The sequence below is a fragment of the Desmodus rotundus genome, chromosome 9 (assembly GCF_022682495.2).
Source record: "Desmodus rotundus isolate HL8 chromosome 9, HLdesRot8A.1, whole genome shotgun sequence".
In the NCBI taxonomy this organism is placed as follows: Eukaryota; Metazoa; Chordata; class Mammalia; order Chiroptera; family Phyllostomidae; genus Desmodus; species Desmodus rotundus.
In genome coordinates this window covers 16,372,035-16,389,561 of record NC_071395.1, presented here as the reverse complement: position 1 = coordinate 16,389,561, position 17,527 = coordinate 16,372,035, and the positions used below count along the sequence as shown (strand labels likewise).

The 17,527-nt window shown below is 39.5% G+C and overlaps 1 protein-coding gene and 1 long non-coding RNA gene across 4 annotated transcripts in view; one reads left to right on the top strand and one right to left on the bottom strand.

The window, feature by feature from the left end:
* LOC112312674 (uncharacterized) overlaps positions 1 to 17,527 on the top strand; it is a 251,719-nt gene that overhangs the window by 71,173 nt on the left and 163,019 nt on the right. For all 3 annotated transcript variants that reach the window (XR_006656660.2, XR_008425222.1, XR_011650348.1), the window contains exon 5: positions 14,794 to 14,858. This is a non-coding gene — a long non-coding RNA (uncharacterized lncRNA). The remainder of the gene's footprint in view (positions 1 to 14,793; positions 14,859 to 17,527) is intronic.
* EDNRA (endothelin receptor type A) overlaps positions 1 to 17,527 on the bottom strand; it is a 54,060-nt gene that overhangs the window by 32,041 nt on the left and 4,492 nt on the right. Inside the window, exon 2 of the mRNA XM_024569256.3 lies at positions 16,779 to 17,252. Within this exon, the coding sequence (XP_024425024.1) occupies positions 16,779 to 17,201 (423 nt within the window). The 5' untranslated portion in view covers positions 17,202 to 17,252. The remainder of the gene's footprint in view (positions 1 to 16,778; positions 17,253 to 17,527) is intronic.

The window sequence follows — 17,527 nt, the reverse complement described above, 5'->3', positions numbered from 1 at the left end:
TTCATCCAGACTGGTAGGAGGGGCGGAGACGGGCACCGGGGTGGAAAGGACTCGCGTGGCTGTGGCGGGACTGAGACTGGCGGAGTGTGGGACAAATGGCGCAGGCAGTCCGAGCACTAGCAGACCCTGCGGCCCCACATCTGCGCAGATAAACCGAGAGGGCCGGACTCAGAGTGGCGGAGAACGGGGCAGGCAGAGTGGCGGGTAGCACCTTGCGGCACCACATTCGCCCACAGATAAACTGGACGAACGGTGGGCAGAGAAGCAGACTGTGCAACCCAGGGCTCCAGCTCCGGGAAATAAAGCCTCAAACCTGTGATTGAAAGTGCCCCTGGGGGTTGGGGCAGCAGCAGGAGAGACTCCCAGCCTCACAGGAGAGGTTGTTGGAGAGACCCACAGGGGCTGAGAGTGTGCACAGGCCCACTTACTCGGGAACCAGCACCAGAGTGGCCCAGTTTGATTGTGGGTAGCGGAGTGAAGGATTGAAATCCGGAGGAGAGTGAGGCTGACGCCATTGCTCCCACTCAGCCCCTCCCCCTCGTACAGCATCACAGCTCAGCGACCAGCGTTACCCCGCCCTGGTGAACACCTAAGGCTCCGCCCCTTAAAGTAACAGACACGCCAAGACAAAAAAAAAAAAAATGGCCCAAATGACAGAACACTTCAAAGCTCCAGAAAAAATACAACTAAGCGACGAAGAGATAGCCAACCTATCAGATGCACAGTTCAAAGCACTGGTTATCAATATGCTCACAGACTTGGTTGAATCTATTCGAAAAACAGATGAAAAAATGAAGCCTATGCTAAGAGAAACAAAGGAAAATGTACAGGGAACCAATAGTGATGAGAAGGAAACTGGGACTCAAATCAATGGTGTGGACCAGAAGGAAGAAACAAACATCCAAACAGAAAAGAATGAAGAAACAAGAACTTGGAAAAATGAGGAGAGGCTTAGGAACCTCCAGGACACCTTGAAACGTTCCAACATCCGAATTATAGGGGTGCCAGAAGGAGAAGAGGAAGAACAAAAAATTGAAAACTTATTTGAACAAATAATGAAGGAGAACTTCCCTAATCTGGCAAAGGAAATAGACTTCCGGGAAGTCCAGGAAGTTCAGAGAGTCCCAAAGAAGCTGGACCCAAGGAGGAACACGCCAAGGCACATCATAATTACATTACCCAAGATTAAACGCAAGGATCTACATCCAAGATTACTGTATCCAGCAAAGCTATCACTTAGAATGGAAGGGAAGATAAAGTGCTTCTCAGATAAGGTCAAGTTAAAGAAGCTCATCATCACCAAGCCCTTATTATATGAAATGTTAAAGGGAGTTACCTAAGAAAAAGAAGATCAAAAATAGGAACAGTAAAAATGACAGCAAACTCACAGTTATTAACGGCCACACATAAAACAAAAACGAGAGCAAACTAGGCAAACAACTAGAACATGAGGGTTGTCATTAAGGGAGTGGGAGAGGGAGAGAGGGGGAAAGGTACAGAGAATAAGTAGCATAGATGATAGGTGGAAAATAGACAGGGGGAGGGTAAAAATAGTGTAGGAAATGTAGAAACCAAAGAACTTATAAGTATGACCTATGGACATGAACTATAGGCGGGGAATGTGGGAGGGAGGGGGGTGGGCAGGATGGAGTGGAGTGGGGGGGAAATGGGACAACTGTAATAGCATAATCAATAAATATATTTAAAAAAAAAAAAAGAAGTGTAAGACAGATACACTGAAAGGTACAAAATATTGGAGAAATCAAAGATCTGAACAAGTGTTTATGGATCGGAAGAATATTGTTAAGATGGAAAATTTCCCCAAATTCATCTAAAGGGTGAATATATTCCCTATCTATATGCAAGGAAATTAACAAGTTGATCTTAAAATTTATATAGAAATGGAAAGACCTAGAATAGCCAAAACAGTTTGGGAAAAAAAAAAAGCAGGGCTTATAGTACCTGTTTAAAAACTTACTGAAACTCACAGTAATCAAGACAAGATGGTATTGGCATAACAACAGACAAAGATCAGTGGAACAGAAAAGAAAGTTCATAAGCCCTTAAACATTTATCGTCAGTTAGGTTTTGACAAAGGCACCAAGGCAACTCACTGAGGAAAGAATAGTCTTTTCAACAAATGGCACTGGAAGAATCGGACACGCCTGTGTGAAGAAAGAACATAGATGGTTGCTTCACATCCTACACAAAACTTAGTTCAAACTGATAGAGATCTAAAAGGAAGAGCTGAAACACGAAACTGTTACAACATGGGAGAATTTTTCTGTGATCTTTATTTGGCAAAGATTTCATAGATATGATATCAGAAACAGGATCCATAAAAGAAAAGTTTGATAAATTGGATTAATCAAAATGAAAGACTTTGACTCTTCAAAAGACATGCCATTAAGAAAATGAAAAGCCACAGAGTGGAAAAATATTTGTAAATTATATATGTGATGAAGAATTTTGGCTAAAATACATAAAGAACCCTCACAATTAAAAAATATAAAGACTAAAAGATTTAAATACAGAATTCACCAAAGTAGATATACAAATAGCTAAGAACATGAAAATTAAAAATGCTCAACATCATTAGCCATTAGGGAAATGCAAATTAAAACCACAAGGAGAATCCACTTCACATCATTAGAATGACTTTGGTGAAAAAGACTGACATAATAAATATTGGTGAGGATGTGGAGAAATCAGAACCCCCATAGAAGAAGGCTGGTGAAAATGTAGAATGGTGCAACCACTTTTTTTTTTGACAGTGATGTGATTCACCAATATTATTCCTATTTCTTCAGTGTTACATATCTCATTTGTGTGGACTTAGTTCTGTACAATCAATCCATCACGTGTGTAGGTTTGCATACCCTCCACCAGTCAAGATATGGAGCGGGTCCATCACCACAAGGGTCCCCTATGATGTCCTCTTATAACTGTACCTCCCACCCCCGCCCCCGTCCCACTCACCATCCCTAACCCCTGGCAACCATTAACCTGTCCTCCGTCTCTATAACTATCATTTCAACAATGGAGTTATGTGAAAGGAACCACATAGTATATAATCTTTTGAGATGGGCTTTTTGTCACTCAGCATGACTCCCTCGAGACTCATCCAAGCTGTTGTGAATGTCTTTCACTTTGTGATGTGATGCCCAACCAACTGAGCCACATTGGTCAGGGACCAGCTGTTGTGAATGTCAATAGCTTCTTTTTATCGTATAGTTCTATGAAAGGGATGTACTACGGTTAGTTTAGCCATTCACCACCCACTGAAGGACTTCTCGGTTGTTCCCTGGTTTGGGCTATTACAAACAAAGCTATTTTGAACATTCATGAACAGATTTTTACATAAACATACTTTTCATTTCTTTGGGATAAATGCCAAAGAGTGCAATTGCTGGGTCTTGTGGTAATTGCATGTTTAGTTTTATAATAAACTGCCAAACTTGGCGTGTGTGAGCAATCCAGTTGCTCACCGTCCTTGTCAGCATTAGATGCTGTCATTTAAAAAAAATTTGCATCCATTTGTATGTAGTGGTATCTTACTGTGGTCTCAATTTGCATTTCCTGAATGGATGATGATGTTGAACATCTTTTTATGTGCTTATGGGTTATGTGTATATCCTCTTCAGTAAAATTTCTGTTCATGTCTTTTACCCATTTTCTATTTGGATTGCTTTTTGCTGTTGAGTTGTGAAGGTGATGAACTTATTTATGTTTTTGAAGTTCAGATCTTGAGCTCTGACCTACCATGGGACAAAATGGAGGAGAACGAGAGGCAGGAATGAAAGACAGGGGCAGAGTGGTTGAAGAAATGCGAAAGGGGTAGACAAACGTTTTTGGGAAATGGCTAGATAGTAAATATTTTAGGTTTTAGGAACATATGGTATTTGTTGAAACTATTCACATAAGCAATGGGTATGGCTGTTTCAATATAACTTTATTAATAAAGATAGTCCTTAGGCCAGATTTGACTCACTGGGTGTAGTTTGCCTACCACTGGGTCAAAGACTCAGACAGAAGAAAGATGCTTGCAAATTAGGCCTTGGAATATCACCTTAGTGATAATTACTTTGGATTAAGTTCCCCTCCTTTATGGTGTCTCAGTAGCTCAAGACAATTTCAAGGTCACTCCATGAAGCCAATGAAAATATTACTGTGAAGCTAACTGTTTTCCCAGAACAAACAGCAGGAAGAGTTTCAACCAATCTAAGTTTAAACACATTCATAGGATTGTAAACTCAGTGCTCACACATTGTACACCGTTCTGATTACCTTCTTGGGGATATGTGTTGTTTGCATTGTAAGACACTTCCATTAAAAATCCAGTCAGTAGTTTTGATAAATAAAATTGCTTCTTGGATGCTACAATGCAAAATTTTGTTGATATTAAGAGGAATTTTCTTTTAGCTCTATCTTCACATACTATAATTTGGTAAATTTCTGTAACAATACTCCCTTAACAATATCGTCCTACTATAATGTAGTAACTAGATTACAATTAAAACTCACACTTTTACCTAGCATCTGGCACACACAATATATAGCATTTAACAAAATAACCTTAGAGAGATTACCTAGAAAATTTCATTAACGTAACATTTATTCTCATTACATTTACCGTCTGTAACAGTGCTTCTTAAATCTGTGTTTCATGGTGTGTTTCAGAGTTTTAAAATAAATAACCATTTATTATAGCAGTAATGGGAAGTAATGGAAATGAAACCTAATTTTATTTCTGTATCTCTTGAGATTAATTTAATTAATTTTGTTTTAGCTGTGTATATTACTTTGGGAGAAGGAGAAATGACAGTTTTTCTGTTTTTAAAGAGAATGTGAATAGGTGTTTAACATTTAAAATGTTATTTTTTCATAGGTTCAATGGTTTCAAAAATTTCAACAAAACACTGAATATAAAATTGCCCTGGAATTTGGTCTAACTTGATTGAATCTATGCTTGTATCCTCAAATAGAATGTGAACAACTCAAATTCATGTTCACACTAGATTTTTGTGTGTTTTCTATAAAAACTTAGTAAATGTGAGAATTATTTGGGGGTTATCCATTATATAGAGGCATATAATAGATTTCCTTGAAAGGCAAAGAAGAGTTATAGTGAGCAAAATTTATTCAAAGGACACACAGATCTTTAGCTTTAAAATTAGAAGAAAAAAGTCTGTCTGGGAAATTCTACCTGGTTCCTAATGCTGCACCATGCCCTGCTATAGCTCTCCAAAATTACTGATTAAAATATAAAAGGATTATGATCAAGATTTATGTTAAAACTATTTAAATCATATAGATATATATTGATATGTAAGTATTACATACATTTTTATATACTATACATATGTAGGTCTTATATATGTATATACATATGTATTTTTCAGCATATATTTTCACACAAATAGGTACACATGAGACTGTCCATAAATGTACTCTTCATATTTGCTCAAAGCTGGAAACTCTTTCAGCGCCTGCCGTTGAATGGGATCTGTGGCATATTCAGACAGCGAAGTACTAAACGGTCGTGGGATTAATGAGCCACAAATACACACAAGGACATGGGTTCCTCTCACCAACGCAATGTTGAGCAAACGAAGCCAGACAGAAGAGTATGTACCATATGATTCCATTTATGTCTATTTCTATAAGACGCCCAACTAGGCAAACAAATTCATGCCATTGGAGGTCAGGAGAACAGCCGCCTTGGGACTTAGGGTGGTTAGTGATTGAGGGACCTCTGGGCACAGGTGCGCTTCTGTTTCTTGATCCTGGCTACACAGAGGTGTTCACTTCGTGGAAGTTCACAGAGCTAATGCTGACCATACATGTGTTTTCTGTGTGTATGTGTATTATACTTCAATAAAACATTTAAGAAATTTACAAAATACTAGGGCTCTTAAGTGATGTAACACTAATCTAATTTTCATAGATTTAGCTTCTACAAGAAAATCAAATTTGTGCAAACAATAGAAATATGCAGAGAAATGCAACATTTATGGCATAAATAACACCAAGACATATGTATTTGTGGAACTAAGGTAAAAGTTCATAGTGGTCAGAGGTTTTTTTTTTTTCCTTTTAATCTTTTGTACAGACATTCTGCAAAATTGCTTCATCTGACATAACACTCATGTGGGGTGGGTCATAGTATATCATTCAATATTTGGCAAAGAGTTGTGTGTCCATTACATTTCATATTTTGACAAGCAATGACTTTGGACATTTGAACATGTTCAATATTGTTTGCATTACATGTTGCTTTTAAAGTTAGAGCTATTAATAAAGTTCCTTTTTCAAACTGTTTTAGATTTAATGGGACATTTCACAAAAAACTATACTTGCTCTGTAAATTTTTTAAAAATTCAGAGTTCCTAGCTTCTTTTATTTATTTTTGGCTTCAAACAGTATCCATTTTATTATATGTCACAGTTTTGTGGTCCAGGAAGCTGAGCAGGGCTCAGCAAGGTGATTCTTCTGTTGTATCAACTGAGGTCACTCAGTGGTGTTCAGGGGGCTAAATGGGCTGGTCTGAAGAGCCCGAGACAGCTTCCCACACATAGTGAGCATCTTGGTGGTGATGGCTGGAAGTCCAGGCTTTTTAAAAAAAGAAGCCTAGCTTCTTTTAAAATATCAGTTGAGACATATTCCCAAAAGTCATCTGTTTTGCTTTCACATTCCCCTTTTAGTTCCTGTGCATCTTATAAACCTACAAGGGAGGTCTAGCAATGTAACCTTTTGTTTTTCAGTAAAATCTGATGTTTCAACCCCAACTGAAAATATGGGCTAGCTATAGACACTCACTTTCTGTGTCACGTCCACACTAGACTCTCCAGTGGTTGGGAGTGGGGCGCCAGTTTGGGAAAAAGTGATCCTCTGAGCAGATGAGCAGATGTATGTGTCTGGGCGATCAGTCCCTCAAGGAACTCACACTTTCCTTTCAGTTTATTTTATTTTCTGGCTCCCTTCTGTCTGTTGGCCTCACCAACATGACAATGAGTATAGATACAAAAATCTGTTTAACAGATGTTCCAATGCAATCTGCAAGACTTACAACATAAATGCTATTCTGTAGGACAATCTTTGTATCATTCACATTTTCCTTTATAATAGGTTACTTTTGTTTTATTTTATTTTATTTTCTTAATAAGATGTTTAAAAATTTTTATTGATTGATTGATTGAGAGAGAGAGAAACATCGACCTGTTGTTCCCCTTATTTATGCACTCATTGGTTGATTCCTATACGTGCCCTGACCAGAGATCAAACCCGCATTCTCAGTGTATTGGGATGACCCTCTCACCAACTTAGCTACCTGGCCAGGGCTACGTTACTTCTGTTTTAAACAAGCAACTAAAGAAGCTGTTAGATTTAATGGAGGAGAAAACAGGGGGTGACTTTCATCATTGAACACAGTCTTTGAAAATATATTTCTGTACAACAGATGCCATTTTGGTAACTATGAAGTTTGCCTTAGGAGATAGGTGTTCGGGAGATGGGCTGTGGGGCAGCTAGCTAACAGCCTGGCCTCTGACATCAGACTGGATTCAAATCACTTGCTGGCTGTGCAACCTTAAAGCAATCTTTAGACTCCGTGCCTCGGTTTCTTTGTTTTGGGAATTCAGGCAATAGTAGTGAATCCCAGGTTTCTTGTGAGGAACAAATGAGTTACCTTGGCCCAGAGTAAACACTATTGAAGTTTTAGGTAGTATTATTCTTAAGTTGTATATTGGTATAAATAACATTTCAATATTGTACATTTCCCTTCATTAATTTAGGAAATATCTCTCAACATAGTAGCCAGAAAGTTCTTGTTAAATTTAAATGAGAACATGTCATTCATCTGCTCACAAACTTCTAAAAGCTTCCTATCTCACCCAGAGAAAAAAGCTAAAGGCTTTATAAAGGTGCATTGGTAGGAGACCATGTTTCCTGGTTTATTTCTAGGACGGTCTTCATTCATGCCTACTTTTCAGATGTAATTATGGCTAGTGTCTCCTTTTACTCTCAAAAATACCCTAGTTCAGACAATAAATTACATGGTCCCCCTAATATTAGGCCCTATATAATCTGCCTTCCCCATCTCCTGCCCTAGCCCCACATTCCTGTGATCTCCTGTTCCATTCCGTTGCTAAGGCCTCCTTGCTCCTCCTTTAACCCTCCCAGCACGCTTCTGCCTCAGAGCCTCTTGCCCTTTCCTCTGGCTGGACTGCTCTTACTCAGTGGCATGGTTTGCTCCTAAGTCTCTTAACTTTTCACCCAGCCGTCACTTTGTATTGAGGCCTTGTTCCTCCACCCACTCTTACATTAATATCCTCTCCCTCCTTTTACACTTTATTTTTATCCTTAGCACTTATCTCAGATGCTATATATTTACTTAGTTAGCTGGTTGATTATTTTCTTCTTCCATGAGGTCAGGGATATTTGCCTGTTTTTGTTCACTGCTGTTTCTCCAATGACTGGTACGTAGTAGGAGCTCAAATATTTTTTGAATGAATAAGAACGTTTAGACAAGAAAGTCTTTGCCATCCCCATTACCTCCTTTATAAAATTTGATCTAAAATAATAGCACTCTCTGATTTAGAATAAGTGTTATGAGAACCATAATTTGACCAGCTCTCATTATAGATACTGGTCTCCAAGTAATTTGTTTTAAAAGTTGCAATGGCAAAAACTGTTGATAGAACTCATAGAGACATTTAAATTCTAAAACGCAACCTGTAAATTTGCAGATCCAAAAATAATATTAAATCTTTACTTTTTGAACTTTAAAAATTTTTTATTTTTTATTGTTGTTCAAGTACAATTGTTTCCATTTCCCCCTCACCACTCCCCCCACCCCAGCTGTCCCTATTTCCCACCCTGATCCTACCCCATATTAAATCTTTCTGGGGGCATGTTTGATTTTGGTTTCCTATGTGCAGGAACACCGAGGACTTCAAACCTTCCAAATTTAAATAAATATTTTATAGTATGTGCTTCTGTAAAATGACAACAAACTCACAACTATTAACAAATGAGCCTAAAATAAAAGAAAAACAACAAAAACAAAAACTAAGCAAACAACCAGAACAGAAACAGAATCAGAGAAATGGACATCACACAGAGGGAGTTCCCAGTGGGGAGGGGGAAGGGAGAAATGGAGGGGAAAAGGTACAGGGAAGAAGAAGCATAATTGGTAGGCATAAAATAGATGGGGAAAGATAAAAAATGGTATAGGAAACAGAGGACTCAAAGAACTTATATGTAGAACTCACGGACATGAACTAAGGAGGGGGGAATGCTGGAGGGTCGGAGGGGCAGGGTGGAGGGGGGGTAAAGTGGGAAAAATTGGGAAACCGGAATAGCATAATCAATAAAAAATACTTAAAAAATAAATAAAAATAAGGCTACCAAAAATTAACACCGAATGGTACTTAACATTCAGTTCAATTACTGAATTTAATTTCAACTACTAATTTTATAATGAAGGAAAGTTTTTCCAAGAAAAACTAGGCCTAGTTAAAAATAAAGTTGTAGCTATAGGAAGCAGTTACTCTAACTCCCAGGAGAATATGGTAGAGCTAGAAGGCAGTTGTAGAATTTCTGGCAGTCTATCAAATTTACTTTGACAGAATTTCTTAAAAACATTCCTTATTTAACTGCTATAGTCTTAGAACCAATTTGAGACTCAGTAAACTTGATTCCCCATCCTCCTTCATTTTCGTTCACGCATTCTTCAGACTAACTGTGTTAACTTCGTATAATAATGAAGAAATAACACTCACATCCTGGAAACTCACAAAATAAATACCCTATAGAAATATTTCACCGTAGAATAGCCAGAACATCTGCTTTTACTGAGGAGAAGGCTGGAATCAGTGCAACATCACACACACACTATTTAGCATGTGGAAGTTCCTTTCTCTAGGTAAAACTTTATGTTATATTTAGAATGCAGCAAACTCTCTCCAGAGCTAAACTCTTTGATGGAGGAATATCACTGGGAATGATGCTTTTTACATCTCAACACCTTCCTAATGAGAGCAACTCTAAAACCAGCTCTGCCTCCTCAGCCACGGGAAACAATCCCGCAGTTATGGACGGTTTCCATCCCCCATCAGAAATGATAAGAACTGTGCTGCGAGCCAAACGCGGGGCTAGCAGGGTAACCTCACATGAGAATAATTACTTAGCATAACCATGAGAGAAAGCAATGAGGTTCCCAGACACAGGAAATGAAGTCGGAGGGGAGGCAGAGTTCGAGAGGGTTCTGAAGCCTTTCCAGACAGGAACTTCCTTATAACAGCAAATTGGGTAATAAATTTATCACTCTGTCATTTTATATGTACATATATATTCTTAAATCACCAAGTTAGCATAACGGACTTTTGCAAGTGGACATCTTAGTGATGCCAGAAAATCAACCTATTTTCTATTCTCTAAAGAACAAATAAAATCTTTTGTGATATGGATGTTCATTTTGATATTCCAAATTACTTGTAGGTTTAATAGTGCAATCACAACCAAAATTGCAGCTATGCTCAAAAAATGTACATTGCACAGAAATCTTGGAAAGAACCCTTCATTTGGTTATATGCACCAGAGAGAGAGGAAATTAAATAACACAATGCCTGAACCATAGGACAAGAACTCTTGACCTCTAAAGACAAAGGGGAAGGGGTAAAGCAGTCCTGTTATGTCCTGCTCTGCTTTGCTTGCAATATATGGACCCTGAGCCATTCCTGGTGTGAAGGGAAAAAGTAGAAATTTAATAAACTCAAAAAGCAAGTCTGCCTTTATATCTAGAATTGCATGGGAGAAAAACATTCTTATAGAGGCAACTATAGTACATTTCCTTATTTTACTCATTCATCAAGTCTTTTTAAAGCTGGGCCAGTGTTGGATGCAGGAGATACAATGATAAATGAGGATGATGGCAGCTTGCCCCAAGGAACTTGCAGTGTAGTGGGTCAGACAGGCAAATGAATTGGCAAATACAATAGCGTGTGTGTGTTAAGTGCTATTCCAGGGTTAACAGAGGGCGTCATGGCAGCACAAGAGAGAGACACTAACCCAGGCTGGGCCATGGATACTTGCCCGACAAAGATGTTTAAGCTGAGATCTGAAGAATAAAGTGGAGTAAGCCAGAGGATGCATGAGGGAGAAATATGTCAGGTAGAAGAATCATCTTGGTCTTCTCAGATGGACCAGGTAAGCTGGAGTGGATAGAGGCAGAGGAAAATCGTGAAGAGGGAGGCACCTGGAAGGGGGCAGGGTCAGAGCCATCTGCAGGGAAAACTAGCTGGAAGGCATTGCACCAATAAGGGGCAGAGATCCTTGTCAAGGGACACATGTCTTAAAATTCCTGTCTTAAAATTCAGGGCTACAGTTTCTATACCTAACTTTATGAGGATAGCACTGTTGCTGGAGTACATGAGAAAGGTCTGTTTATTTGCTTGATAAGTAAAAGGGTTAGGCAATACCATATCATGTATGCAATGCATTGGTAATTTGATCGACTTGGGGGAATAGCATGTGCAGCCCACAGATAATATCTGTGCCTTGTCTGTAAATGAAGAACCCCTCTGAGAAATCATCATTATCATTATCACAATTTTAATGTGAATGTCTCAGAGAAATCTGATTAGAAGTTCATTTTAACAGCAAAAGCTCTAATCAAATCAAATCCTATCAATAAGCATTTATTGAACAACTATTATGTTTGAGGCATAAGAATCTGTAAGCATTTGTGGCATTTGTTTTTGAGACGTGAATTGCCTTGATGTGTGGAGAAACGACTCTCGTATGGCTGCCCGGACAGGGTGCACCCACTGCTCTGCGTGTGTAACTGCTCTGCGTGAACATCGTGGGTTTCGGCATTTCTCGTATTTCCCACGTGTTGGTCTGCCAGGGCAACATACTGGGAACCTTGACTTTCCACCGCAGAATATTCCTGATCATTTCATGCAGAAATTGGATTTGCTTATTTTTCTTTGTTGTCCTCAACAAGAGGTGGTTGCTTAGAGTAGACCTAACTAGTAATCAACAGTCGTTACCGAATGCTCTCACTGGCTGTTTAGCTGGTTTTCCCAGATCTGCTGTACCCCACGTGTTCAGTGAAGACATTATTTACCTACAGTAATATCTCCGACGTCACCAGTTCCAATACCCGGCTATGCATATCAGAGATTCTACATCTAGTCATCAGACTCAACTTCTCCCTTCTTCCCATGGCCATCATTTTAATCTCCTCCACTCTATTTCTCTCACATGTATTTCCCCACATTCCTGTTTTTATGTACTAGGCCGAGTATCTGCGTGCACATATGGAGGAGCTATTACCCGGAAAGCACATGGTACCAAGCTCTGGCCCACCCATGCACCAGCATCACTTCTAGGGTTCTACTCTGTTCAAAATTATAACCTAACTCTCCAGGGACAACACTGCATGCCATAAACAAAATCTTATGAATCATTAAAGAATACAGTTATTAAGTTCTACACTTCTAATCTATATTGTCATTAAGTAATTGAGGGTTATTTTTGTTCCCTAAGAACAGATACAGTGTTTTAATTGCTTGGTAATGAATGCATGTATTTTATACATAAGTTAATTTACATGGCTAAGTATTTGCATTTCTTGAAAATTCAGGATATCAGATAATGTAATTTCTTGACAAACTGAATCCATCATCTGTTTTGATTGTAAGTGTGGGTATTTGAAAAGGTCTGTTAACTCATTTCCCTTCCTCCCTCTTGTTCTTTTCAGTCTTCTCTTGAAATTAGTGATATTATCTTTTGAACAATTAAAAATTAGAGTGATTCTTCGATAAACTTAGCAACAGGTTTTCTTCAATATTGCCATTGGCAAGGCCCTTTTATGCTTGAAAACCAGGAAGGTAACTGGCATTCATTTGCTTTCTTAGGTTCCTTCTGCTCCACATTTTATCTCAGAATGTCTGATTTTGTCACCACTTAATGTGATGTGTCTGTGTATGTATGAGTTTAAGCAAGGGTCAAAGGGGCTTCTTTCCATTTTTTGGCTTATTTTTTTTCTCAATGCAGCATATGTAACTCCAGACCTAACTCATCTTTCAATGTAGGATCTGTAAATGTCTCAGCAGCCCCAATTCAGTGACTACATCAGCCTCCCTGTGAATGCTGCTTAAGGCACAGCATTTGACTTCAGGGAAGTGATGGCATTCCACGAGAGCTGAGCAAGCACACTGGGAAGTGGTTAAGAAGTAGCTGAAGTATGTCCGGAGTGGGGAGGGCCTTGACTACTCACCATGGGAGCTCCTGGGTGTTTTGGGGCAGAGGGACACTCAATAAGTAGAAGCAAAGTGCAATATAGAGTAGAGGGAAGAAACCCTGAAGACACAGATATCTTTTGGACGTTTTTGGGATTGTGTGGCGTGATCCCCTCTTCCATGCCCGCAGAACATCCAGAGCTGCCCTGCACCAGCTGAACAGGATAATGACAGGCCAGAAACAGCCCCTCGGCTTTGCTTGTCAGTTGTGTTACATCACATTCATATATGAAACACTTGCGGCACAATTTCTTTCAAAGTGAGAGAAGGGGGGAAATGTGAATAGAAGGAGCACTTTATCACTCGTAACGTTACTGCAGTCCAGTCAGCGAGTCTACCTTGCCCAAAGACACAGCCCTCCCAGTGTCCCCTCCCACCCATGCTGACTCTGCTATGACTCAGCGTAATGTTTTCTGCTTGGAGACCTGAGAACTGAGTATACAAGCAATTGATAGAATTGTTAAACACAACGACCTGTGTGGTTTGAAAACTCATCGTTCTTTGGAGAGCATAGCAGATACTTCCCATCCTTTTTCAAGCTAATTCTTCTAATGGGGTGGGGGGGAGTGATAAAGAAGCTACATGCATCCTTTTAATAGCATGTTCTCCAAGTTTATACACTACTTTCATTTCATATGTACCTAAACATAATAGTAAAATGAGATGGACAGCTGCTACTTTGCCCTGAAGTGAAGAGGTAGCTTGACATGGTTAGAGAGGAATCACAGGTCTGGGATGTGAGACCCCAAAGTGTCAGAGCCTTACAGAAGGAGGCAGCTGTGGAGAGGAGTCGTGAGGGCCTGGCGCCCACACTGCGGGGAAGGATTTCTCCTGACTACCCTGGACCGAAGTCAGAGAAACAGCACCATCTCCTAACCTAGGGAAGAGGACTGAGAGAAGTACAAGTAGCCCCCAAATGCTGGGTGCCTTTTTAGCTCCCTCCAACGCTTTTTCTCTTTTCCTCTGGGATAAGGTAGAAACGACTAAAGAGTAGTTTTTGTTGAAACCAAAAGGTTTACTTTCTAAAAGTAATCTTGGTTAAACAACTCATTAAGTTTTAGAAAAACAGGAATTATACAAATGTACACCTGTGATGTAAAAACACCAGTCACACTGTCCATACTATTTAAAACTACAGTAGGTATTACAGTACAGTCACCCCTCAGTATCTGTGGGGGATTGGTTCTAGGACCCCCTGCAAATAACCAAATCTTTGGGTGCTCAAGTCCCTTGTATAAAACGGCACAGTATTTGTGTATACCCTAGGCACATCTTCCTGAGCACTTTAAGACACATCTAGGTAACCTGTAACACCTAGCACAATGCAAATGCAGGTGAACAGCCATTATGCTATATTGTGTCCCAGGGAATAACGACAAGAAGAAAAAGCCTGCACGTGTTCAGTATAGACATGACCATTGCACGCCTAGCCACGCAGTCACGTCGGCGACGACATAACTTTTTTCTGAATATTTTCCTTTTGTAGTCAGTTGAATCTGCCTAAGCAGAACCTGCGGATACAGAAGGCTGACCATATTGGATTTCCAAGAGGTAAGAACCATATAGTCAAATAAGAGTGTGTTATTTTTTTTATCCATTACTATATGAATGTAAAATAAAGGTTTTTCTTTTTTTAAATAAAGGGTTTTGTTCTTTTGGGATTTTCAACAAATTTGGAGATAGTCCAGATGAGATGACTTAAAAACACTGCTATGCACTAGAAATGAAGTTTGGTTCCGTAATTGGCAGGTGGCACCTTAAAGTGACACGCAAGTCCCCCTCCCAGCAGTTGCAGATACTGATTTGCCAAGAAGCCGCTTTGCGTATGTTCAGATGGGGATTGTTAGTTCAAAGATGGTTAATTACTCTCCTGAGCCACCATGGGTTGGTTAACCGGTGTCGAAGCATGAATAATCAATCTTTGATACCCCACACAGTGACTGCTGAAAAGTCAGATTTTGAGTGAGTCATCACAACATTTTCAAATCTATTATTAAAGAAATAAATCATGAGAAAGTCAGGTGTTGAATACACATAATACTCCATAAAGAGAAAATGACCTTTTAAAGGAAAAAATAAAGTTCTGTAGCATATGTTAAACATTTTACATTAATTACACATTTTGCCTCATTGTTTGGTTCTAAAATCTCATTGTAATTCCAAATAGAAAACATGTATTCATGCTATTATGTGGGAAGACATGATATGTGATTTAAAAAAATATTTGTTATCTAATTTCCCCAATTTTACAGTGTATTAGATAATTTAGAATGTTTTTTTATTTGTAGTTTTGAACATTGTAACCACTGCTTACATCTTCATTGTTTGACCACTGATTTTTCTGGTATGCTAGGACATTTTGCCACTGTTTAAGTGTATCTATTGGACACCAAAAGGCTACTCTTCTCCTTAAAACTTATGTCTTCAATTGACAAAACTTGCCATGTAAAGTCCTATTTCAAAATGTGAGCATGCAGAATAGTTTCATTTGTATGGATAGTACATAGAAGAAAAACTCAAGGCTGAGGAAAGTGCTTTTCCTGGGCTTAGAATAAAGACATGCTGGCATAGATCACGGTTTTATTTGAATTTTGGTTCATTTGAGTTCTTGCAGCAAGTTTCCTCTCACAATCACAAGACCAAATATGGATCACCTAGTTCCTTCTGGCTGTAGTTCGTTTTGGTGCTAAAGAGCCCTGAGAGCAAGGTGACCACAGTAACATTGGTTAGTTATCTCCCTCTCCCACTCAGGCACTAATTTTGTCTAATTTGCCTTTTTGGACCCTATCGCCCAGCTTGTGGGGGGACACACAGTGGGCTCTCGCTAAATGTAAACCAAAGAAACAAAGGAGGCAACAGTGCATGGATGCCTGCTGTGAAAGTTTTTGGTGATTCTGCTCACTGAGGTCCACCCCGGACTCCTGTCATGTGGGCCCGATATCTCTCAGGCGCCCAGGCGCCCAGGCAAACCAGCGTGTGCCCTGGCTCCAGCCGTCAGTCCAGACCACCAGACTGAAATAGGTGCTTTTCCTTTCAAGCCACACTGTGGATATTGGGCTTCTGAACAGCATCACGTTAGACAGGTAACTGCAACTGAATGTATTTATTTTAAGTACTTTGGGGGCTCAGTAGATCTCACTCTGAAAATTGAGTCTCAGAAAAATCAAGTGATCTCCCCGAGATTGCCCAGCTACTCAGCAAGCTCAGGGATGGCATGAGAATCCAGTGTATGACAGACACCTCTGAAGAGTCATTCCCAAAATACTACTTGGTTAAAATTAAGTTAGAAAAGAAGTGTAACATTTAACAAATAATAAAAATTTAACAGGCCACTAGCTGTAAGATAGCAGAAACTGCTCTCGGTAAAAACACGGACTAAAATGCAGGTCAGAAAACTCTGCAGCATCTCTCTTCCTGTGGGATCAGAGCATAGGTTCACACTTGCAAATAATATTTGTGGTGACTTCCTACCTTAAATACATTGATGGGGAGATCAATGACCACATAGATAAGGTCTCCGAGGGCAAGGCTGGCTATCAGCGCGTTGGGGCCATTCCTCATACACTTGTTCTGGTAAATGATCCTGAGCAGAGTTGCATTCCCCACCATTCCCACGATGAAAATAGTACAAGATATCACAGTGTTAATGTACTTGAAAGCTGAAGTAATCTTTGTCTGCTGTGGGCAGTAGCTGTGCATTGAGCCATTGCTGGGTAGGGCCAACTTAGAGGGTCGATGAGTGGTAACCGGGAAGCTGAGCTCTGTCCCATGAGAAGAAGTGGTAAAATCGTCCACACGGGCGCTTAGATTTGTGTTGTAGCTCTCGGAATTATCACTAATTACACATCCGACCAGCACCACCCAAAAGGACACCCTGAAGCAAAACGTTTCCATCTCGATGCAAATTTGAAAAAATGCCTCTTATTGTGCTGCTTTCACACACTCCTAAAAAAAAAGGAGAAAAAATAATTTTGGTTACAGAATTCAGCTGCCAGTAAGATTGTAGTCAATGATTATTTATTGCTCTAGTTAAAAAGCAGATATTGGGTAGTGATAAGATATTGGGTCAGCCAAAAGTTCATTTGGTTTTCTTCCGTAAGATGGCTCTAGTTGCACTTAGTTTCCTCTAACTGTATTTGGAACAGTTTTGTTAGATTGTACTGTGACAGCTGTCATATGAGCGTGCATTTGGAAACACTTACCAAAACTGGTGAATTTTT